At 47.9% G+C, this 23844-nt stretch overlaps 1 protein-coding gene across 2 annotated transcripts; it reads right to left on the reverse strand.

Moving 5' to 3' along the window:
• Positions 1-874: 874 nt before the first annotated feature.
• On the reverse strand, positions 875-23212 carry LOC102445774 (prostaglandin-E(2) 9-reductase-like). Of its 2 annotated transcripts, none has more exons than XM_075897143.1 (9): positions 22770-23212; positions 16827-16994; positions 15936-16052; positions 15536-15613; positions 12137-12259; positions 10213-10322; positions 9637-9802; positions 7269-7351; positions 875-1415 (listed from the first exon to the last, which is right to left on the reverse strand). In XM_075897143.1, exons 1-9 carry the CDS (start codon positions 22854-22856, stop codon positions 1349-1351), a joined length of 999 nt encoding a protein of 332 aa, XP_075753258.1. In that variant the 5' UTR covers positions 22857-23212; the 3' UTR covers positions 875-1348. The 2 variants fall into 2 exon arrangements, with proteins under 2 accessions (XP_075753258.1, XP_006135534.3); XM_006135472.4 differs by lacking the exon at positions 875-1415 and adding an exon at positions 6240-6806 and having other exon boundaries at positions 22770-23209.
• Positions 23213-23844: the final 632 nt, after the last annotated feature.

The following is a 23844-nucleotide window of genomic DNA, read 5'->3' on the forward strand; positions in this document are numbered from 1 at the left end:
AAGGAAGTGCTGCTGCACATAGCTGTAGATGCGTAGATGCAGTGTTTTGTAGGACTGTGCTGCAACTATATTGTGGTGTTATGACACGTAGGCTAAGAAGCCCAAAGCTGTTGTGGCATCTTTGCCTAGAAAATATTTGCCTTGTGGTTTAAAAGCCAGGGATGAAAGTAACAAATTTCTTACAGGTACTGTCATATTGCAACCCCCCTGTGGGGGGCTCAGGGCAGGAGTTTGGGTGTGTGTGTGTGTGAAGGGGCTCAAGGCAAGGGACTGGGGAAGTGTTTGGGGAGTTCAGGGCTGGGAGTGTGGCCACTGTGCTGCCCAGCTACTGGAACTCCCAGGGTGGCAGGGACCATACTGCCCAGCCGCCTGAGCACTGGGGCTGGAGCCTGGGTGTGTTATGGCTGCGTTGTGCAGGATGCGGGCACATCCAGAATTCCTCCCCCAGCCAGCCAATCTCTTATCAGTGCACTGCACTGGGGTGCACCAACTTACTTTCACCTTTGTTAAAAGCCGGTCCTGAATGCTGTGACACAGGAGCCCATCAGTCTCACAAAATGTAGCTCTACAAAATTAGGGACAAAACCAAAGGCGCGACTCTTGTTAAAGACAGGAGATGTGTAAGACCTCAGAGATTTCATCTTTCCACAGCAAAGCTAAATTCCATCTTATCAGGACAGAGCTCGGTATGCATAGAATAGACCAGTGAGTGCCTCTTCCTCACTGTAATTTTATCTCTGAGGTCCACTGTCCTATGTCAGACTTTCCTGGCAGCCACTAGAGGGCAGCAGAACAAGACACCTGCTTCCCTAAGAACAGCAGATTGCTACAAACCAGAGGTGGGCAACAATCTTTAAAAGGGGTGCCACTCCAAGAATTTTGGTTAGTGGTCATAGGCTGCACTTTTCTATTATATTAATGGAGGGGGTGTGGGTTTGGGATGGAGTTTGGATGCAGGAGGGGGTTCTGACTTGGACAAGGGAGTTGGAGGATGGATGGATTTGGGTTAAGGCTTGGGTACAAGAGGTGGAAGGGTTATCTTTTATCAGACCAATGTCTGTTGGTGAAAGAGACAAGCTTTCGAGCTTACACAGGTCATGCAGGCTATGTGTAACTCAGAAGCTTCTAAAAAATCCTGGAGTATACAAGGCTACCACACCACCTGGTGTTTGGTTACTATATTTTCTTCTTCGAGTGGTCCCCGTGGGTGCTCCACTCAAGGTGTCGGGTCCCGTCCTGGCGCTGCTGGTCGGAGATTTCCAGAGCCGTAGCCAGGCCGGACCGCGCATGCGCGAGCACAGCGCGCAGCGTTGGCGCCTTTGTAACGGTCCGGGCCCCTCCTCCCCCGTCAGTTCCTCTCAACCGCCTGTGGTTGCTGGCGGAGCGCCGTTTGTCTCCTCAGAGAGAAGCCGTTTCTTTATAAAAAAAAAAAAAAAAAAAAAAAAAAGGAGAGAGAATTATAGATAGTCAACTTTGGTTAATAAAGTTAGTTAGGTACTAGTTAAGGTTGAATTAAAAAAAAATTTCCTATAGTTACTAATTTTAGTTTTAGGGGATTACTTGTATATAGTTATGCTGAGCGAGCATTATGCCCGGGTCACCCGGGTTTAAACAGTGTGCTCACTGTAAAGAGGCCATGCCTGCATCTGACGGGCACGAAGCTTGTGTTAGGTACTTAGGGGAATCGCATGTGCCACAAAAATGCGCCCATTGCGCAAAATTGACACCGAGGGCACGCAGAGAGAGAGACATGCGGTTAAAACTACTCTTGTGTGATAAGGCTTTACAGCCTTCTGAGGACCAGGTCTCAGAGCCTCCCGCAGGGCAGAAAAAGAGATCAAAATTGCCCGCGGTAATGGTGTCAAAGAAGAAGAGAGCCTCTCCTACGCGCTCTCTTCCACCTGCTTCACTGTCCCGGGTCAGTCAGGGACACAAGCCTGGTACGTCCGGTACGGCGAGACAACCAGAAAGATCACACCAGGTGCAGTCGGTAATGCCGGCACCTCCGAGCCGCTCATTATCGGCACCGGCTCTGCACCCCGCAGACGATGCAGTGTTTGAAGGGGATTCCTCTCCTCCGGACGACACAAAAGAATTTCAGGATCTTTTTAGGAGGGTAGCCCAGTCTCAGGACGTCCAGCTATCAGATATTCCGACGAAACAATTCAACCTCTGGAGAAATTTACATCCTAAACAACAATCTAAGGTTGCTCTCCCTATGGATGAGGCAATCCTCCAATCAGCAGCAGAAATTTGGCATACCCCGGCTTCGACTCCTCCAACTTCGAAACCGGTGGAAAAACGTTATTTTGTGTCATCTAAAGACTCAGAATTCCTTTTTACTCACCCGCAGCCAAACTCCTTGGTCATTGACGCAGCTCTCTAAAGGGCTAAGAACCCACAGCTGAAAAATGTGGGGGCCGATAAGGAGGCAAAGAAATTAGATATATTTGGCCGTAAAGTTTATACATCGGCCACATTGCTCCTTCGCATAGCGAATTACACAGCTCTATTGGCGAATCATAGTTTCAATAGTATCGCAAAGCTTACAGAGCTGGCCCAAAGATCATCGGACGCTGATAAAGAGCTGTTACGGTCGATCATCAAGGAAGGCTATGCATGTTCAAAGGCTAATCTTCAGATAGCTATGGATATAGCGGACACAGCGGCTCGAGGAGTGGCAACAGCAGTGTCTATGAGACGTTCATCCTGGCTCGCCACAGCGGCGGTGCCCAAAGAGCTACACTCCAAGGTAGAAGACCTTCCGTTTGACAGGGTAAAATTATTTGCGGAAAAGACAGATGAGGTACTTGATACCGGCAAAGATTCAAGAACAACACTTCGCACGCTGGGGATGTATGTACCACCATTCCGCCGCCGTCGTTATTTCCCGTACCAAAGACGGTATGATTATCAGCCTCGGAGACAACAAAATCGCCCGTTCGACCAGTCCCGACCTAGACAACGGCCTCAGCGAAGGCGTCCACCACCACCTAGAGTAGTGGGCACGCCCGCCTCAAAACAGCAAGTTTGACTCCCTTGTCGGGGGCAAGCGGATGCTACCAATCGTTGTTGTACACACAAAACCCATTTTCCACCATCGCTTACGACCTTACTATCACCAGTGGGTCAAAATAACATCGGACAAATGGGTACTGGAAGTCATAAATATCGGCTTCACCATTCCCTTCGCTTCCATCCCTCCCACCACCCCACCTTCCCCGTCCCTTTTCAGGGATCCATCTCACGAAAACCTCTTGCGACAGGAAGCTCATCGTCTCCTTGCTATCGGGGTGGTAGAGAGGGTCCCAGATCAGTTCAAGGGAAGAGGGTTTTATTCCAGATACTTCCTAACGGAAAAGAAAACGGGGCGCTGGAGACCCATTCTCGATCTACGCCGTCTGAATCGTTATCTCCGCAGGCAGCGCTTCAAAATGGTGACCCTGAGTTCCATAATCCCATCCCTCGATCACAACGATTGGTTCGCTGCCCTCAATTTACAAGATGCGTATTTTCACATCGCAATTCATCCCGCTCACAGACGTTTTCTGCGATTTGTGATAGGCCACGATCATTTTCAGTATCAGGTTCTACCATTTGGTCTTGCTTCAGCTCCAAGAGCTTTCTCGAAAACCCTGGCTGTGGTAGCAGCTCATCTGCGTCGGTTACAGGTGATAATATACCCATACCTGGATGACTGCTTAATAAAAGGTTCCACGGAGCGAGAGGCGTCGCAGATGATGGCGACGGTCGAACAAACATTCGAATCACTCGGTCTCCTCCTGAGCAAGCAAAAATCAACACTTATTCCGATGCAATCCATAAAGTTTATAGGGGTAAACCTCGATTCGCGCACGGCGAAAGCTTACTTACCTCAGGAAAGATTTCAAGCGATCAAAGATCTCATTACCATACTCACCGGCAATGTGAGTGTCTCGGTACACAATTGCCTTCGTCTCCTGGGTCATATGGCGGCGGCTACCATCGTAGTTCCTCATGCGTAGTTCTTCACCTGAGGAACCTCCAACGTTGGCTGTCCACGGTTTATGTTCCCATGAGGCACGACATTCACAAGGTAATATGGCTACCTTCACATGTTCAGAGATCTCTGCGATGGTGGACGAAGGCACAAAACCTTCTCTCAGGAGTTCCATTCCACCGACAACAACCATCGGTACAGATAAAATCAGATGCCTCACTCATCGGCTGGGGTGCCCACATGGACAACGAACGAATCCAGGGCAAATGGTCTCTCAGCGAGAGGCGTCTGCACATCAATCGGTTGGAACTCCGAGCAATCTTCTATGCATGCAAACATTTTCTCCCGCATATCAAAGGTCTTACAGTAAGGATACTGATGGACAATGTAGCAGCGATGTATTACGTGAACAGACAGGGAGGAGCACGATCACGCTCCCTATGCGCCGAAGCAGTGCGGTGTTGGAATTGGTGCATACAGAACAGCGTAACCATAACAGCATCATACTTACCTGGCACCGCCAATGTAATTGCGGATTCCCTCAGCAGACGTTTTCCCACGGACCATGAGTGGGAAATAAGGGCAGATGTACTTCGTGCGATATTTCGCAGATGGGGTATTCCCCTTGTATACCTATTCGCAACGTCCAACAACAGGAAGTGTCGCCTATATTGCTCCAGAGCAGGGCTCGGCAAGGGCTCCCTCGGCGATGCGCTTCTGAGCAGATGGAAGAAGGCACTTCTGTATGCGTTTCCTCCAACGGCCCTCATCTCCAGAACACTGGAAAAAATCAGAGCAGAAGCGGCAACTGTCATTTTGCTAGCACCAGCATGGCCCAGGCAAGCCTGGTATCCATTTTTACACAGAATGTCAATTCAACCACCTTACCCTCTTCCTCTCCACCAGGATCTCCTTTCTCAGGAACAAGGGACACTGTTACACCCCAGACTTCAGGCATTGCATCTGACGGCGTGGCTCCTCAGTGGTTAAAAGGGGACGAAAACCTGTGCTCTGAACAGGTCTAGGCAATACTTCTACACAGTAGGAAAGAGTCTACATGGAACACTTACCTCACAAAGTGGCAGAGATTTTCTAACTGGTGCCTCCAGAATGACATACAGCCTCTCTCATCTCCTCTACAGCACATTTTGGATTACATCCTTCAGCTACGGAATTCGGGACTTGCACTTTCATCCTTAAAGGTGCACTTGGAAGCTATCAGGGCCTTCCACCATCCAGTAGAAGGTTCCTCGCTCTTCTCTCATGTAATTACAAAGAGGTTCTTAAAGGGGCTTGTGAATTTAAACCCACCACGAAGGGCGCTTTCCCCTTCTTGGAATCTCGATTTAGTGTTGGATACCATTATGTACCCCCTCCCCCTTTGAGCCTTTGGCGTCGGTCTCTTTACATATGCTAACCATGAAAACGGTCTTTCTACTTGCAATTACATCAGCAAGAAGGGTGGGTGAACTGGGGGCGTTGATGGCAAGCCCTCCTTTTACGGTTTTTTCCAAAGACACAGTAACGCTACGATTACATCCGGACTTTATTCCCAAAGTCTGTTCTTCCTTTCACATTAATGAGCCTATTGTTCTCTCAGCTTTTTACCCCAAGCCTCATTCCTCAAGTAAGGATGCTCTGTTCCACACCCTCGATGTCCGACGTGCGCTTTCTTTCTATATAGACAAAACACGCCAATGGCGGTGCACGGACAGGCTGTTCGTATCTTCGGCACAGAGATCAAAGGGCAAAGCACTTTCCACTCAGCGCATTGCAAAACTAATTACTCTTTGTATTACAAATTGCCATTCGATTCGGAACAAACCTCTTCCTTCTTTACCTCGGGCTCACTCTACGCGAGCAGTAGCGACTTCCACTGCCTTTGCAAGGGGAGTTCCCCTTGCAGATATCTGCCGCGCGGCTACCTGGACCTCTAGTGTAACTTTTGCGTGTCATTATGCCATAACTAGGAGGTGGGCTTCAGATACCGCGGTGGCCTCTGCGGTTCTATCCACGGTAGAAAATAACTGATCCGGAGCACATTCTGGGTTACTGCTTTGTACTCACCTTGAGTGGAGCACCCACGGGGACCACTCGAAGAAGAAGAAGAGGTTACTCACCCTGTGTAGTAACGATGGTTCTTCGAGATGTGTCCCCGTGGGTGCTCCATGCCCCACCCTCTTCCCCGCTCCGGGTCTTTCTGCTTTGTTTTTCAGGGACTGAGCAGTGAGAGGAACTGACCAGGGGGGGGGGGCGGACCGTTGCAAAGGCGCGAACGCCGCACGCTGTGCTCGCGCATGCGCGGTCCGGCCCGGCTACGGCTCTGGAAATCTCCGACCAGCGGCGCCGGGACGGGACCCGACACCTTGAGTGGAGCACCCACAGGGACACATCTCGAAGAACCATCGTTACTACACAGGGTGAGTAACCTCTTCTTTCCACACTCACTTGGCTGAGTGTTTTCAGGAATCACAGTTCATTCTGGGGGTTAAGTTCTAGCAGCTCAGGATGAAGATGGAAATATCTATGTATGATTGGGGACAGGAACTGATAACTATATTCAATATACCCTTCTCCCCCCTTTAGTATTATCAAAAGCAAGAAGACAAGTCATTGGAAGGATGAAATTTAATTTATTATTGTGTAGATTAAATTAAATCACACAGTAGAGAGGTTGATGGCAATAGTGTATATAAATGGCATTTTCCCTCTAGAACTGGTCCTAGGAATGGAGGAGCATCATTATTATTTGCTAACAACACAGGAATTGCAAATGGAGCCTCTTTAATAGTCATCATTAAATGGATACTCAGGATGGTCCAAAAAGCTAAAAAACAAAATGCAGACGGCAGCTGTTTAATTTCCATGAACTATCCTCATGCAACTCCATGCAGTTAAGATATGGCTGCCACATTTGTATTGTGCAAATTGAGCAGCAATATTTGTGATAATCATCAAAGATTGTTTAATGTGGTATAAGAGGATATAGCCAGAATTAATAGGATGCAATTGAAATGGGCCTGAGCATTAGGAAAAGCTTCCTGCCAGGGAGATCTTGTAGGCTTCCAAAGCAATTACTATAAGTCACTTCAAGAACTTTCTAGTCTGTGCTGTCTAGGGAGCAAAGAACTGATGGTGAGTCTTAAGTCCCAAATTGCCACTGCCTGCAGGAGCTGCAGGAAAGTATCAAACCTGATTGTGCTGTGAGACTAACACCATCTGTCTTTTATCAGGCTCTGTTGCCCATAGTTGGCTTCAACACTCTTAAGACCGAAGTACTACAACTCACTGTGCACATAGGTCATAGCGAAGGTTCTGGTTCAGGCTATCAATGGCTTTCATGTCCTCCTCTGTCAAATGGAAGTCAAACACCTGGAAGAGAAAATAAAAAGCTTCATAGAGCAAGAAGGGATTTTGTTTATTCTAACATGCTTGTCATTCAGGGTATGTCTACACTAGCCCCCTAGTTCGAACTAGGGAGGCTAATGTAGGCATTCAAAGTTGCAAATCAAGCCCGGGATTTAAATATCTCGTGCTTGATTTGCATCTTCCTGTCTGGTCACCATTTTTTAAATTTACAAGTCCAGACTAACTGCCCACGTCTACACGTGGCAGTGACCCGGTAGTTCAAATTATAGCCCCTAGTTCGAACTGCCTGTTAACCTCATCCCAGGAGGAATAACAGGTAGTTCGAACTAGGGCTTTATTTCAAACTACCGGGTCCCTGCTGCATGTAGACGTGGGCAGTTAGTCCAGACTTATACATTTCAAAAATGGCAACTGGCCGGGAAGATGTAAATCAAGCACGAGATATTTAAATCCCGGGCTTGATTTGCAACTTTGAATGCCTACATTAGCCTCCCTTGTTCGATCTAGTAGGCTAGTGTAGACATACCCTCAGGGTGTCAGTCCCAGAATTAATAACACCTACGTCTTACATAGCACTTTTCATCAGTAGATTATAAAGCATGACCCCATCTTTATCGTGCTGATACTCACAACCCCTCTGGGAGGTAGGGAAGCATCTGTATCATCATCCCCACTCCAACAGAGAGAAGGAAAAAATTGACTTGCTCAAGGTCACACAAGAAGTCCATGGCACAATAGGGAATGGAACCTGGGACTCCTACAGTTTAGGCCAATGCCCCAGCCTACTGGACAAACCTTCCTCTCCCAAATACAGCCTAGGAGAGGATGATTTCAATCCACTACCCTCTGGATTATGGGCTCAGCACACTATTGCTATGAAGAACCTTTGCCTGTGCATTCAGGGCCAGATATTAAACTCCGCCCCCAATCATTGCTTGCTGAGGGGTATGTGAATTTTGCCCATGCAAGGGTTAACAACTGAACAGAAACTGAGAGAAGACCTCAGAATTCGGCTCTAGATTAGCAGACAAATGCTGAACCAAGCCTCCGTGCATGAATTAACGTGTATCCAGTGGTTCCTGAGTTGTTTATTGCTTTACTGGGTAATGAGAAACATTACAGGGTAATACTTACTTATTGCTTCACAGGGTAATACAGGCAGTCCCCGGGTTACGTACAAGATAGGGACTATAGGTTTGTTCTTAAGTTGAATTTGTACGTAACTCGGAACTGGCTCCAGATTCAGCCGCTGCTGCTGAAACTGACCAGGGGCTGACTACAGGAAGCCGGAGGCAGAGTTGCTCTGCCCCCAGCTTCCTGGAATCAGCCACTGATCAGTTTCAACAGCGGCTGAATCTGGAGCCTGGGACAGAACAGCTGGGGCGCTGCTGGGTAGGTCCCCCCCAGGACCAACCCGGCAGCACCCCAGCTGCTCTACCCCAGGCGTCCACAACAAAAGCCTGGTCTGCTGTGGGGGGGAGAGCGCACTAGCTGCGCCCCCGCTCCCCAGCAGACCAGGGAGACCCGGAGCAAAGCCGCAGAGGCGGCGGGATCCCGCACCTCTGCAGCTTTGCTCGGGGTGTCCCTGGTCTGCTGGGGACCCCCCCAGAAGACCAGGGACACCCGGAGCAGCTTTTCTCGCCCCGGACTCCTCCCAGCAGACCAGGGACACCCCGAGCAGACTAGGGACACCCGGAGCAAAGCCGCAGAGGCGGCGGGGTCCTGCGCCTCCAAGGCTTTGCTCTGGGTGTCCCTGGTCTGCTCGGGGTGTCCCTGGTCTGCTGGGAGGGGTCCCCAGCAGACCAGGGACACCCCGAGCAAAGCCGCAGAGGTGGCGGGGTCCCGGGCCACCCCAGCAGACCAGGGACACCCGGAGCAGCTTTTCTCGCCCCAGAGGACGCGGTGGTGGGACCACTGCGCGTCTGGGTGGTCCCGCCTCTCGCGAGTTCCGGGGCGAGAAAAGCCCCGTTCGTAAGTGCGGATCCGACATAAGTCGGATTCACATAACTCGGGGACTGCCTGTACTTTGGACTCTGTCCATTTCAGCTCTCTCTAAAATGTCCCTTTATAACTACATAGCCTTTATATGAGTAGCACCTGATGACCTTAACCAACCCAGGCTTGCATTATGAGAGGGACTATACAAACACAGGGCAAATGGCAGTCTCTGTCCTAAGGAGTGTGGCTACTTGCAAGTGGACGGTGCAAGGCAGGCCTCATGACAGCCCTTGAGGGGACAATGGTATTTGTGAGGGTTTTAATGGCATTCCTCCGCTCCGTGGCTTTACCTTGATGTTGTCTTCAATATGCTTTCTGGTGAAGCTCTTGGCAAGAACCACCACACCACGCTGCAGCTGGTAGCGCAAGACTACTAGTGCTGGGCTTTGGTTGTATTTTTTGGCCAGCCTGTTCAGGACTGGATCCTCCAACAGAACTGGCATACTTTGAACTACCCTGCAAGGGCACACAGACATGGAGTGAGCATTTCTGATTTCAGGATCAGTGAGAGCTGAGTCTGAGGGAGACAATATTTATTTATTTACTTATTATAAAATATTTGTACCCCACCTCTGTATTTAAAATATTCGAGGCGGCTTACGACATTTTTTAAACACAATATATATATATATATATATATATATATATATATATATACACACAAATTAAAATATGGGACGATACTCATTTATCCCCAGGGATTCAGCAGATATATTGGGCCTGATTCTCCACTGACTGTCTCCTTGTGTGGGCATTTGTATCTGTGCCAAATGAGTGCCAAACACTGCCATGCTGATTTCACAGCATGCAATGCCAACTTTCCACCCACTTCTTTCCTTTGTGCTACAGTCAGCTTTTTTCCTCACCATTTCTCCTCCCTGTGAGATCCCAAGGCACTAAATGCCACCAGAACAATATTTTTGGATTTGCAGAACTCCAGCAATTTCCCTTGGTTTAGGTAAGGGTGACATTCAACCTGAAACATTAGAAAAAAAAATGGAGATTTCAGATTGTACCGAGACAGTCACATGACTCCCCCCAATTGTACCTATTATCATCTGCTGCATTTATCTAAGTATTTATAATATGCCTGTCATCAGGTGTTTTTCTACTGTAAGAAGCAAAATTATGTTAAAATAACAGACAACTTCCTTTGAAATAAAATCAAATCCTGTAAGTAACCTTGCAAACTTTAAATATTAATGTTACAAGGACATACTGTGCTCCTTACCTAAAGGCCAAGCTATAAAATCTATATGGGCCAGAAGCAGCATGCCCTCTGATTTTTCCTGCCCTTGGGCTGAATGAATTTTGTTATGTGCACCAGTATGGAGATCATCACCTTCATATTGGTGCACGTAACAAAATTCATATGCTGGGAGTGGGATCAAAGGGTTCCTAGTGTGGGAGATGGCCCAGGCCTGTGGAGGAGGGTTGGGTTGCAAGGCTGTGAGGGCTCTGGTTGGGGGTGCAGGCTCTGGGTTGGAACAGGGATGAGGGGCCCAGGGCCGGACAGAAAGTGGCATGCAGGGATGTGAGGGCTGTGGCTGGAGGTATAGGCTATGGGGTGGGGCCAGGTTCAGGAAAGGTTTGGGGCAAAGGAGGGTGCTCCAGGGCTACTGCAAGGAGAGGGGACTCCCCTCGTCTCTCTCTTCTTGCAGCAGCACTTGGGCTGTGTGGTGGGGAATGGCACCTCTTCCTACACTGGCAGCTTTGGGGTGGGTCGCTATGACTGTGGCAGAATTGAGGCCAGACTGCTGTGGCCATGGGAGGAGTGGGGTCAGGCTGCAATGGCTGCTGTACTAGGGGGCCGGGAAGGGCCAGGCCACCACAGCTTTGGCAGGATCTGGCCAGGCTGGGGCTGGGCTGTCACGGCAGAATCAAGGCCAGGCCACCATGGCAGGGGGGCAGGGGCTGGATTGGGTATGGACCACCCCCAGTCACACAAGTTAGGGTCAGGTCACCTGTGACAGGGCCAGGGCCAGAGCCAAGCTGCCCTACCCATGGCTGGGTCTGGGCTGGGGCCTGGTGGCCCAGTCTGCAGCAAGTTTAAGGGCAGACTAGGTTGGGACCAGGTGTGAGGTAGCCCTTCCCACAGTTGCTTACACGTCCCTGCCCTACATGGTTTCCTGGAGCACCTGCATGGCACTAAATAGGAACTGTGCAGACACTCGGCTGCATAGGTTACAGGGAGCTTAGACTAGAAGGGTAAAAACTCAAATACTTCTACCCACGTATCATCATCATCATCTCGACCCTACATATTCAAAATGGCCTTCAGTGCTGTTTCTGTAGTTAATGGCAGACACATATATTGGTGCCTGTAACTGCATGGATTGAGAAATCTAAATACTTGAGTGCACCTGCAAATCAGATTGGTATTTTAAAGGGCACCGTTGCAGGAGAAAAGAAATGTGCCTGCAGTTAATGCTGCTGAAATAAAATTGTGCACTTAATATTGGAAGTCGAATCAAGGGTTGGCTAAAAACAAGACCATAAATATTTTCCAGGAGAAAGCCCCTGAGGCAGCAATACATTTTCTTATGCTTTGCCTTAAAATACATTCTTCTTTTTATGGAATTCCATTACTATCTGAACCCACGTTTCCAAGAGAAAGGAGAAGCAAAGCAAAGTGCAGCAGGACCCAGCTTTGCCCGCCCTTTGTTTGGGCTGCCATCTAACCCTTCTCTCTCCCAGGTTCTGCCTCATGATCCTTCTTTTCCAGGTCTCTTCATGGTATCGCAGTGAGCCCTTCTGGGTCTTTATTTTAACCTAAGGTCAGAATGTTACCTGGTTGCAAACAGGTTTGTACTTGAGCCCGGGTTTGTTCAGGATCATTTCCAGCTGTCTGCGGTTGAAGTTGGACACCCCAATTGACTTCACCAAGCCTGCATCTTTACATGCCTCCATGGCCTAAGGAAATAAAATATGACCAGGTCCATTACTGTTGCTGGTGCCTGTAGCAGGGGTGACTGCATAATGCAGCTTGCAGAACCGGCACTTACTAGCCCAGACTAGAGACTGCTTTGGTTTTTGTTGTCATTGTGTTACTTCCCTACAGAGATCTGTTAATCGATATTGCCAACCCCACGTGTTCAAAAAGCACAAAACAGGCCCTAAAATATTATGAAGACTTTTTATAAAGAAGGGTCTCTTTTTATTTGTTTTTTGAAACGTTAGGATTTACTTCAGTCATGTTGAGAAGCTTCTCTCCAAAACGATGGGGAAGTCTGGAACGTTACTTGTTTTGTTTACCTCATTGTATGAGGACTAAGCCTAGTTCGAACTTACTAGTTCAAATTATGGGCTGTGTATCCCCTTAATTTGAACTAGTGGGAGGCTAGCCCTCCCCAGCTTTCCCTGGTGGCCACTCTGGCCAACACCAGGGAAACTCGTCTGCCCCCCTCCCGGCCCCGGACCACTTAAAGGGGCACGGGCTGGCTACGGTGCCCGTGCCAGGTGCAAGCCTGCCAGCACCCAGCCAGCAGACCCTGCACCTGGCATGGCTCGAGCCAGCCACCCGATGCCCCCCAGCCCTCCCCCTCATCCCGGGACCAGGCTGGCGGCTCCCGGGAGCTTGCCCAGGACCGCAAGAGGCGGGCACCCTCCTGGTCCAGTGCAGACATTGTGGACCTCGTCCACGACCTCCGCACTAGGCACAGAAAAGCGGCCGTCTAGGGCAGGAGAGCTGCCAACCTGGCCACCCAGGAGCAGGTTTGCATGAAAATCAAGGTGGTCCACTGACACCCCCGACCCTGAGCCCTGAGCTTAGAATGGCCGTACTGGGTCAGACCAAAGGTCCATCTAGCCCAGTAGCCTGTCTGCCGACAGCGGCCAACCCTAGGGACCCTGGAGGGGATGGACCAAAGACAGTGACCAAGCCATTTGTCTCGTGCCATCCCTCTCCAGCCTTCCACAAACTTTGGGCAGGGACACCACTCCTATCCCCTGGTTAATATCACTCCATGGACCCAACCTCCATGAATTGATATCACTTCTCTTTAAACTCTGTTCTAGTTGTAGCCTTCACAGCCTCCTGCAGCAAGGAGTTCCACAGGTTGACTATTTGCTTTGTGAAGAAGAACTTTCTGCTGTTAGTTTGAAGCCTGCTACCCATTCCTTTCCTTTGGTGCCCTCTAGTCCTTCTATTATGGGAACTAATGAAGAACTTTTCTGTATGCACCCTCTCCACCCCACTCATGCTTTTATAGACCTCTATCATATCCCCCCTCCATCTCCTCTTTTCTAAGCTGAAAAGTCCCAGTCTCTTTAGCCTTTCTTCATATGGGACCTGTTCCAAACCCCTCCTCATTGTAGTTGCCCTCCCCTCTCCCACCCTCTCTCTTCCCTTCTCCCACCTCCTTTTCCCAGTCTCCCCCAGTTTTGTTCAATAAAGAGAGATTCTATTTTTGAATACACATGTCCTTTATTTTGTACATCAGGAAGGGGGGCTAGGGAGGGGTAAGTGGAAGGAGGTGAGGGAGGAATGGGGTACGAGCCCCCGATGGGGAGGACTGGGCTGCCTCTGCGGGCTTCTGGGGGTGAAACCTCTCCTGCAGCCCCCCAATTGCCACCTCTCCCCAGATGGCAGTCTGCGGCAAGTGCAGCCGGTCTGATGGCCGAGTGGTGTGATGTGCCCAGTGTGGGTACTCAGGGCAATCCAAGCCAGGACTGCTTTGCAAGCAGGGCACCCCTGAGAACTGTCTGTCCGGGGTGGGGGTCAGGTCCCTTTAAGCACAGCCCTCGGCTAGCCTGAGACAGCAGCTCCACGCTCTAAGTCCTCATCTGATGCCCTGCCGGCACTGCTTCCGGCCATCCTTAACCCCGGTTCAGGGTCCACTCTGTGTGGACATGCTAGTTTGAATTAGCAAAACGCTAATTTGAACTAGTTTTTTAGTCTGGATGCGTTAGTTCGAATTTGCTTAGTTCTAATTAACTAATTCGAACTAAGTTAGTTCGAATTAGCGCTGTAGTGTAGACATACCCCAGTTTCTTAGTGCATTAAGCTTAGCTTGTGTGTCCCATTTTGTTTTGTTTAGTAACCTGCGTTGTTCTGTCTGCAATCTCTTATGACCACTTAAATGCTACCTTTTATACTTAACAAAATCACCTTCGTTTATTTATAAACTCAGTGTAAGTAATTGATTCCTGGGGTTTATTTCATTTGGGTTCCAAAGCAAGTCCCTGTGGCTGAGTCCTTCCAGTGCTGAGCTGAACGCAGTGTCTGTATTATATCGCAAAAGGCTGTGACCCCATCTCTGTGTCAGTGCTGGAGGAGGCCTGGCTCAGCAGGACAGAGTTGAGGGGCTCGCAAGGGGGCAGGTAGGCAGGATAAGTGGTATTTCAGCACATCAAATGACAGTCCCAAGGGGATTTCTGTGACCATATCCATCACATACAGACAAACAGGTACACAGAAATAGGAAAAAAGCAAATGAAATCTAGGTTAATTCTTCCTCCATTTTATTTCTTGCCCCACTTCCTCTTTCCTCCAGGAAGTTTCCATGGTAACCTGGGACCATGTAACTTTTAGGCTTGGTCTACACATGGTTTCTGTAGCAGTTATAGCTAGTTTGTTTTTAATCAAAACAGTTGTACTAGTACAATCCCTGATGTGGATGCTGTTATATTGATATTACAGAGCTCAACACTGTATAGCTAATTTCCCCCAGAAAGGAAATAAGCAGTACAACATTTGTGTTTAAAGAAGCTCTTTATTTCTTTTAGAAACACACCATCAGGAAGGGCTTTCAGAACACATCTTAGTCATTGTTATTGGACAAATATAACTTAGTCTTGTATCTTAATACATCCTCACTTACAATATTCCATGATCCTATTCTCCCAGACAAATAATGTTTTTCTGCAGGTGAGTAATATAATAGGAACTGCCACACTAAAGCAAACCAGTGGCCCAGTTAGTCTTATTTCTAGGAGTGGCCTCTATCAGCTGCTTCTGAGGTAAATACAAGAAACCTACAGTGGACAAATACTAAATAACCAATCTCCAGGAAAAGTTTCTTCCTAAAGACCCTATTAGAGTTTGGATTATGCTCTGAAATATACTGGTAGGTCTAATTTTTGCTTTCTTACACACTCTCCAGTAAGCTAGTTTTGTGCCTGTCCTGATAAATTTTCATGGCAATTTTGCAAAGATGTTTTCATATTTTATGTGTACATAATACTCACCTCCCAAGTGGCACACAGGTCTACGTTGTCAAAAATCAATTTTCCATTTCCATCCACTGGGAGTAAATCATCTCCAGGCTTTAAAACAAAAGAAATAATATAAACCTCCTGTTCAGTATGCTATTTGACATAAATTGTTTTCTGGATAAACCCTGGAAATAGATAGCTGTTCAGTCCATCAGTTCTCTTGATTACCTCCACATTCCTAATATAGAGGAAAGCCCATTTTACGTCTGATCTGGAAGAAATATATATGGAAAATTGTTCAGTACTGAAAAGCTCCTTGTTCCTTACTGCAGTGTCTCTGAATCAAGCAGCTAACATATGGTGAGACAAAGCAAAAAGGGACCTGTGGGGACAAGATTCTCCTGTGTTCAGACAGAACTTTTTTTTTTGTTACCTTTAAAGAGAGGGGTGTGTGAATAATGTACAGATCAATGTAGTCAAATTGCAGTGTCTTCAGTGACTTTTCCAGAGCTGATTGGACCATCTCTGGAGCATTAAAAGTGCTCCAAAGCTGTAGAGAGTGAAAAGAAAACAATTACCATCAGTATTGTATGTTCACAAGGCTGATTCCCTAAATAAGTTTGTTCTACTATATCCAAGTCATGAAATGCCACTGGATACGTAGTACATTATGCATTATTTTATCTAAAATTTATTTTAAGAAGTTCCCGGCATTTAAAAAATGTTTCATCATCATACCCTGCAACATTAAAAAATGAAAATTTAGACAGGAATTCTACCCCTTAATGACACCATAAGGTTAGAAAATGAAAACATCTATGGTATCTTCAATATTCAATTTGATGCAGCCTGGGACTACAAACAATATGCTAATCCAAATGATATGGCTATTGTATGCATAGTTATGGCTGGAGGAGTTAAAATTGGTTAGGTGCCTGATCTGTGCATTTCCATAGCCTAATATATTTGGATTTCTTTGAAGTGTAACCTTAAATCTCCTGATCAGTAATGCTTGGTTTTGGGATAATTAGCATCCCTATAATGTTTCTGTCTTTAAGTTACAAACAGTCACCCTGACCTTCAGTTCAATGTACTTTCCGTCTGGTAACTGTATCTAGGAGCCATGCCTGCTAAAGCACCAACTGGCACTAATGCATATAATCCTTTTGCCACAGAATTAGTGCCTGGCAATGGATGGGTGTTTCAGGCAAATCCTGCCAGCCTACTTCAACTTGTACTTACCTCCTCACTGCAGTTGCCATTCTCTTGCAACACAGAAAGAAGCAGAGAACAAATGGTGGGATTTAGAACACAACCAACTTACTTTCCCTGTGTAAAATATGTCCTCTCTTTTGACCGTTCCATCTGCAATCTTCTCTCGAATGGCTCGACCAACCTCCTCCTCATTCTCATAGAAATAGGCACCATCTATATGGCGATAGCCAACTTCAATAGCCACTTTTACAGCCTCTTCACACCTACTTTTTGGAACCTATACATTAAATTCAGAAAGAAACAAAGTCTCAACATATCTGGCTCTGGGATGATATTTTAGAGTGTGGTTCCAGTATGAAAAAAGTGACTGTGAAAATGCCATCTTCTTACACAGACACTCATCTCTGCTTACTTTAGTGAAAAAAATACATTTTGTTGTAAAAAATTCTATAAAATTTAATAGTGAATGGCTGTATTTCTACAGAATTTTTAAACCAATCTATAGATTCTATAGAACAGATGTAGCTCTCCATTAAAATCTCAGAGCGTATGTCTACACTACAGCGCTAATTCGAACTAACTTAGTTCGAATTAGTTAATTCGAACTAAGCTAATTCGAACTAACGCGTCTAGAACTAAAAACTAGTTCGAATTAGCGTTTTGTTAATTCGAACTAGCATGTCCACATTTAGTGGACCCTGAACAGGGCTTAAGGATGGCCGGAAGCAGTGCCGGCAGGGCATCAGATGAGGACTTAGAGCGTGGAGCTGCTGCATCAGGCTAGCCGAGGGCTGCGCTTAAAGGGACCCGACCCCCACCCCGGACAGACAGTTCTCAGGGGTGCCCCGCTTGCAAAGCAGTCCTGGCTTGGAGTGCCCTGAGTGCCCACACTGGGCACATCACAGCACTCGGCCATCAGCCCGGCTGCACTTGCCGCAGGCTGCCATCTGGGGAGAGGGGGCAATTAGGGGGCTGCAGGAGAGCTTCCACCCCCAGAAGCCCGCAGAGCCAGCCCACTCCTCCCCATCGGGGGCTCGTACCCCATTCCTCCCTCACCTCCTTCCACTTACCCTTCCCTAGCCCCCCTTCCTGATGTACAAAATAAAGATAACGTTTCTTCCAACATTTACTCTGTCTTTATTGAACAAAGCTGGTGGAGACTGGGAAAAGGAGGTGGGAGAGGGGAAGAGAAAGGTTGGGAATGGGGAGGGCAACTAACATGATCAGGGGTTGGGAACAGGTCCCAGATAAAGAGAGGCTACAGAGACTGGTACTGTTCAGCTTAGAAAAGAGGAGATGGAGCGGAGACAGGATAGAGGTCTCTAAAAGCAGGGGTTGGGTGGAGAGGGTGCATTCATAAAAGTTCTTCCTGAGTTCCCATAAAGAAGGACTAGAGGACACCAAAGGAAAGGAATGGGTAGCAGGCTTCAAACTAGTAAGAGAAAGTTGTTCTTCACAAAGCAAATAGTTAACCTGTGTAACTCCTTGCTGCAGGAGGCTGTGAAGGCTACAACTAGAACAGAGTTTAAAGGGAAGTGAGATCAAGTCATGGAGGTTGGGTCCATGGAGTAGTCTTAGCCAGGGGGTAGGAGTGGTGTCCCTGCCCAAAGTTTGTGGAAGGCTGGAGAGGGATGGCACGAGACAAATGGCTTGGTCACTATCTTCGGTCCATCCCCTCCAGGGTCCCTAGTGTTGGCCGCTGTCGGCAGACAGGCTACTGGGCTAGATGGACCTTTGGTCTGACCCAGTACGGCCATTGTAAGCTCAGGGCTCAGGGTTGGGGGGGTCTCAGTGGACCCCCTTGATTTTCATGCACACCTGCTCCTGGGTGGCCAGGCTGGCAGCTCTCCTGCCCTAGACGGCCACTTTCCTGTGCCTAGTGCGGAGATCGTGGACGAGGTCCACGATGTCTGCACTAGCCCAGGAAGGTGCCCGCCTCTTGTGGTCCCGGGCAAGCTCCCAGGAGCCGCCAGCCTGGTCCCGGGAATAGGGGGAGGGCTGGGGGCCATCGGGTGGGTGGCTCTGTGCCGTGCCAGGTGCAGGGTCTGCTGGCTGGGTGCTGGCAGGCTTGCACCTGGCACGGGCACTGTAGCCAGCCCGTGCCCCTTTGCCGGGAGGGGGGCAATAGAGTTTCCCTGGTGTTGGCCAGAGTGGCCACCAGGGAAAGCTGGGGAGGGCTAGCCTCCCACTAGTTCGAATTAAGGGGCTACACACCCCTTAATTCGAACTAGTAAGTTTGAACTAGGCTTAATCCTCGTAAAATGAGGTTTTCCTAGTTCGAACTAAGCGCTCCGCTAGTTCGATTTAAATTCGAACTAGCGGAGCGCTAGTGTAGTGGCTATGAATGTTAGTTCGAACTAACATCCGTTAGTTCGAACTAACATTGTAGTGTAGACATACCCTGGGACTTTTCAGCTTAGAAAAGAGGAGACGGAGGGGGGACAGGATAGAGGTCTCTAAAAGCAGGAGTTGGGTGGAGAGGGTGCATACAGAAAACTTCTTCATTAGTTCCCATAAAGAAGGACTAGAGGACACCAAAGGAAAGGAATGGGTAGTAGGCTTCAAACTAGTAAGAGAAAGTTGTTCTTCACAAAGCAAAGAGTCAACCTGTGGAACTCCTTGCTGCAGGAGGCTGTGAAGGCTACAACTAGAACAGAGTTTAAAGGGACGTGAGATCAAGTCATGGAGGTTGGGTCCATGGAGTGCTATTAGCCAGGGGGTAGGAGTGGTGTCCCTGCCCAAAGTTTGTGGAAGGCTGGAGAGGGATTGCACGAGACAAATGGCTTGGTCATTGTCTTCGGTCCATCCCCTCCAGGGTCCCTAGGGTTGGCCGCTGTCGGCAGACAGGCTACTGGGCTAGATGGACCTTTGGTCTGACCAAGGATGGCCATTGTAAGCTCAGGGCTCAGGGTCGGGGGTCTCATTGGCCCCCTTGATTTTCATGCACACCTGCTCCTGGGTGGCCAGGCTGGCAGCTCTCCTGCCCTAGATGGCCACTTTCCTGTGCCTAGTGCGGAGATCGTGGACGAGGTCCACGATGTCCGCTCTAGACCAGGCGGGTGCCTGCCTCTTGCGGTCCCGGGCAAGCTCCCGGGAGCCGCTAGCCTGGTCCCGGGAAGCGGGGGGGCCTGGGGGGTATCGGGTGGGTGGCTCGATCCATGCCAGGTGCAGGGTCTGCTGGCTGGGTGCTGGCAGACTTGCACCTGGCACGGGCACCGTAGTCAGCCCGTGCCCCTTTAAGGGGTCCGGGGCCGGGAGCGGGGCAGACGAGTTTCCCTGGTGTTGGCCAGAGTGGCCACCAGGGAAACCTGGGGAGGGCTAGCCTCCCACTAGTTCGAATTAAGGGGCTACACACCCCTTAGTTCGAACTAGCTAGTTCGAACTAGGCTTAATCCTCGTAAAATGAGGTTTTCCTAGTTTGAACTAAGCGCTCTGCTAGTTCGAATTAAGTTCGAAGTAGCGGAGCGCTAGTGTAGCGCCTATGAAAGTTAGTTCGAACTAATGTCCGTTAGTTCGAACTAACTCTGTAGTGTAGACATACCCAGGTTGTTTAAAAATGCTTCAGAAAAGTGATCAATTTCTATTACATTCAGTAAGCTTTCAGATACTATTTAAAAACCACTGTTTAATATCTATAGTATCTTATTACTTACATCCATATTAAATTCCATAGGGCTATAGGCCAATGTATTAAAGACAATGGGCTGACACGGATATCACTGTGAGCATAACTTGGCCTTCAAACAACTTTTCTACTGATGATGATGCACGAGAAGAAAAGAACACAGCTTGCCAGTCAATTTTGCAAGGCTAGCAGTCAGAAAACACATCTTTACAGTTGTAAACTAAAAACACTTTTAGTCCTGAAATCACTTGGAAGACAACAATATGGAATGATAGTGTAAACTTTTACAGTCAGTTTTCAGACTAGAACCACACTTGAAATCAACAATCATTCAAAAGCGAGGGGCCAAGTTCTGTCTTCATTTACACCAGTGCAGCCTCTATTGATTTCATTAGCCCTTGATCTACATCATAGAGTATCACAAACTGAACCACAGGCCTGCATCTAGACTGGCAAGATTTTGTGCAAATACTTTTAACAGAAAAGTTTTTCTGTTAAAAGTATTTGCACAAGAGAGCGTTTACACTGGCACAGATGCTTTTGTGCAAAAGCACATCTTTTGCGCAAAAGCATCCATGCCAGTGTAGACGCTCTCTTGTGCAAGAAAGCTCCGATGGCCATTTTAGCCATCGGGCTTTCTTGCACAAGAAATTAACGTTGCTGTCAACACTGGCCCTCTTGCACAAGAATACTTGTGCAAGAGGGCTTATCCCTGAGCGGGAGCATCAGAGTATTTGCACAAGAAGCACTGATTTTGTACAGTACAAGGTCAGTGTTCTTGCGCAAATACTCGTGGCCAGTCTAGACAGGTGGCAAGATTTTGCGCAAAAGCAGTTGCTTTTGCGCAAAATCTTGCCAGTCTAGACACAGCCCAGGAGTGTTGATAATCTACACAATGAGTCGAGTTCTCAGGTTCTTATCCAGGCCAATGAGAGTTCTGCATGAAGATCTGAATAACTATGGAGTAAGGAGCTCTAGGTTTAACTCTGACTGACTGACTGACTGCGTTGCATTTGATAATGAAGGGCCTTTACTTGCAATCCTATGTTATTCAGGCAACTGCACTGATGTCAATCAGCGCAAGAGGGCTGCTTCAAAAAGTAAAGGGAGCAGTTGTTGATCCTGCAGCCAAATGTACATGAGTGAGTGTGAGGTCAAAGGGATTCTGCCTGGGTTCAAGAGCCAGCCCACGCTGATCTGATTTCAAGAGCTGGCTCTTGATGGGTGACCTGGGCAAGTCCTTCACTGCAGTTTCCCCATGTATAACATGTATAGGCTAGTGATATTTACCTTCCATTGCAAAGTGCTTTGCAAAGTGCTCAGGACATATGAGTGTGAGAGCTGTATACACTGTAAGTACAATACAGGGATTTTTAGTCTGCTAATTTGGATGAACTCTGAACTAGTGACTGAGATAAAAGACTTTATAACCAATTACCTAAATCACCTGTTTTTTTCAAGGGCAGTCTTTGTTTGCTGACCCCATGAAGCAAACACAGTTTTGAATGACGTCAGCACATTTATTGTTTATCTGGCACAGAACATGTATTGCCATGTAGTTGGGCAATGAGAGAGAGGGGAAGAGAGAGAGAGATGTTACTCGAAGACTTTAAGTAATGACATAAATAAGACCACCAACTTCTTCCCCATATTTATTCAAAAGTGACACACACCTATCATCAGCTTAGTATTATTGTTGGAGGGATGTTCCTGAAAAGCACCATAGTCCTGAAGGCACATCTCCTGATTTAGGTGAATAGAATTTTAAATGGTCCGGAGAAAGAGAATGACATAAAATTACAAGAGTGCAACAGAGTGAAAAACAATGGGGCATACATTACAGCTCTGAAAGCCATGGAGATGTGACTGTGATGGGGTTTAAGCACAGCAGGTGGAATTCAGGTGTGGCATGGGCTTCCAAAACATCACATAGGAGCAACAGGAGCTGCAGCGATGCACATATTTGTATTGTTAGAAAGGCACTCAGAAGATAAAACACAACAAAGAACAATCTGTGAACAAACTACATGGCTTCCATTTCCTTCTAGAGAAATCTGAAACAAGTGTACAAAAATACCCAGCATGGAACAATTGACAGGTAAGTGGAGAGAGAACTGGAACAGCAAACCAAGCAGCAGGTCAGGACTGGGGTGTGTTGCAGACAGGCCTGTGGGCCCATGAATGGAACAGCTAACCAGACAGCAAGTCAGAGCTGAAGTGCATTGCAGTCCTGCATGGGGCCCATTCTAGGCATTGTAGAAAGTGCTCCCTGTTAGGATGGGGAGAGCTCAGTGGAGGAAACTGTACAGTTCTACTCTCACTACTTAGATTTAGTGTGTCAGTCACTTTTCTTCTAGCACAGCACCAAACTTCATATACCAAACACAAACTCCCTATTGTGGAATAAGCTGTAAAAGGTTTACTCACTGTGTCAGGTGCATAGGTCCCAAATCCAACCACAGGAATTCTGTGTCCATCATTCATCACCATGGACATAGCGTTCTGGAAATCCATTGTCCTCCACTGAATGGTTTTTCACCAGTTCTTTGAATCTTTCTTGAAGGTTGAAAGGTTGCTGCACTCCTGTGTGAGCCAGTGAGCAAATGCACCTGTTACTTTTATTTACTGAGACCTAGAAACGGAGGGAGTAGCCAAACATACAGTTGCAGTCCCCTAAGGGGTCAAAAAAAAAAAAAAAGGGCAAAAAAACCCAAAACCCCAAACAGTTGCTTAATATGAGGATCATAGATTAGTCCTTGTTTTGTATTGCATATGCTCAGAGGGTTTGTGTGTATGGAGCTGATATTTAATCAGCTGGGAAAAGAGCTGAAAAGAGGCATTAACGCCCTCTTTCCTATCGCTGCAAAGGGAGCAAACAACTCGCTTGGACATTCGCTCTTTTTGGCACTCAAGTGGTTCATGACATCACAGGCAAAGTATGATCAGAACTGGGACATTACCAAACACATTCCCCAAGCCATTCTCCTTATAGCTTTCACTGGCAAACAAAGGAATTTCAGCTTCATATTCCATGCACAAAAGAGAGCCTCACTCTCACACCAACCCCTTTTTGCTGGATTAAAGATCCAGAGTGGGGTAAAGAGGCCCTAAAAACTGAATTCTTCCTGAGTAAGGACATACACTGTGAAAGGCAGCCCAAGGCTGTCCCCTCAACCAGGGGCAACCTTAGGCCGAATCGACCAATTCCCCTGAATCGGGCCCCGCACCTAAGGGGCCCCGCACCCTGAAACCCAGAAGTGTGCCGGGCGCCATGCGCGGCGAGTTACTATTCAGAGCTGGGCCCCTATTTTAGTCAGAGGGGTTTCTTGCGCAAGAAATCCCTGCCGAGCATCCACACTGCCCTCTTGCGCAAGAGAGCTTACACCTGTTAGAAAAGAGCATAGCTCTTGCACAAGACACTCTCTCTTACCACGCCACACTGTAAATTTCCTTGCGCAAGAGCAGGCGGGCAGTGTGGCTGCTCTGTGGGTTCTTGCACAAG

Source organism: Pelodiscus sinensis, chromosome 1 (assembly GCF_049634645.1).
Source record: "Pelodiscus sinensis isolate JC-2024 chromosome 1, ASM4963464v1, whole genome shotgun sequence".
NCBI classification, from domain to species: Eukaryota; Metazoa; Chordata; order Testudines; family Trionychidae; genus Pelodiscus; species Pelodiscus sinensis.

Excerpts from the sequence above, each read along its gene's own strand:
- LOC102445774 (XM_075897143.1), bottom strand. The coding sequence starts at position 22,856 with ATGGATTTCCAGAACGCTATGTCCATGGTGATGAATGATGGACACAGA. Across the intron at positions 16,995-22,769 it reads GGACCTATGCACCTGACACA|GTTCCAAAAAGTAGGTGTGA; the intron begins GTGAGTAAACCT and ends TTTAATGTATAG. Across the intron at positions 1,416-7,268 it reads CGCTATGACCTATGTGCACA|AAACGGCTTCTCTCTGAGGA; the intron begins GTGAGTTGTAGT and ends TTTTTTATAAAG.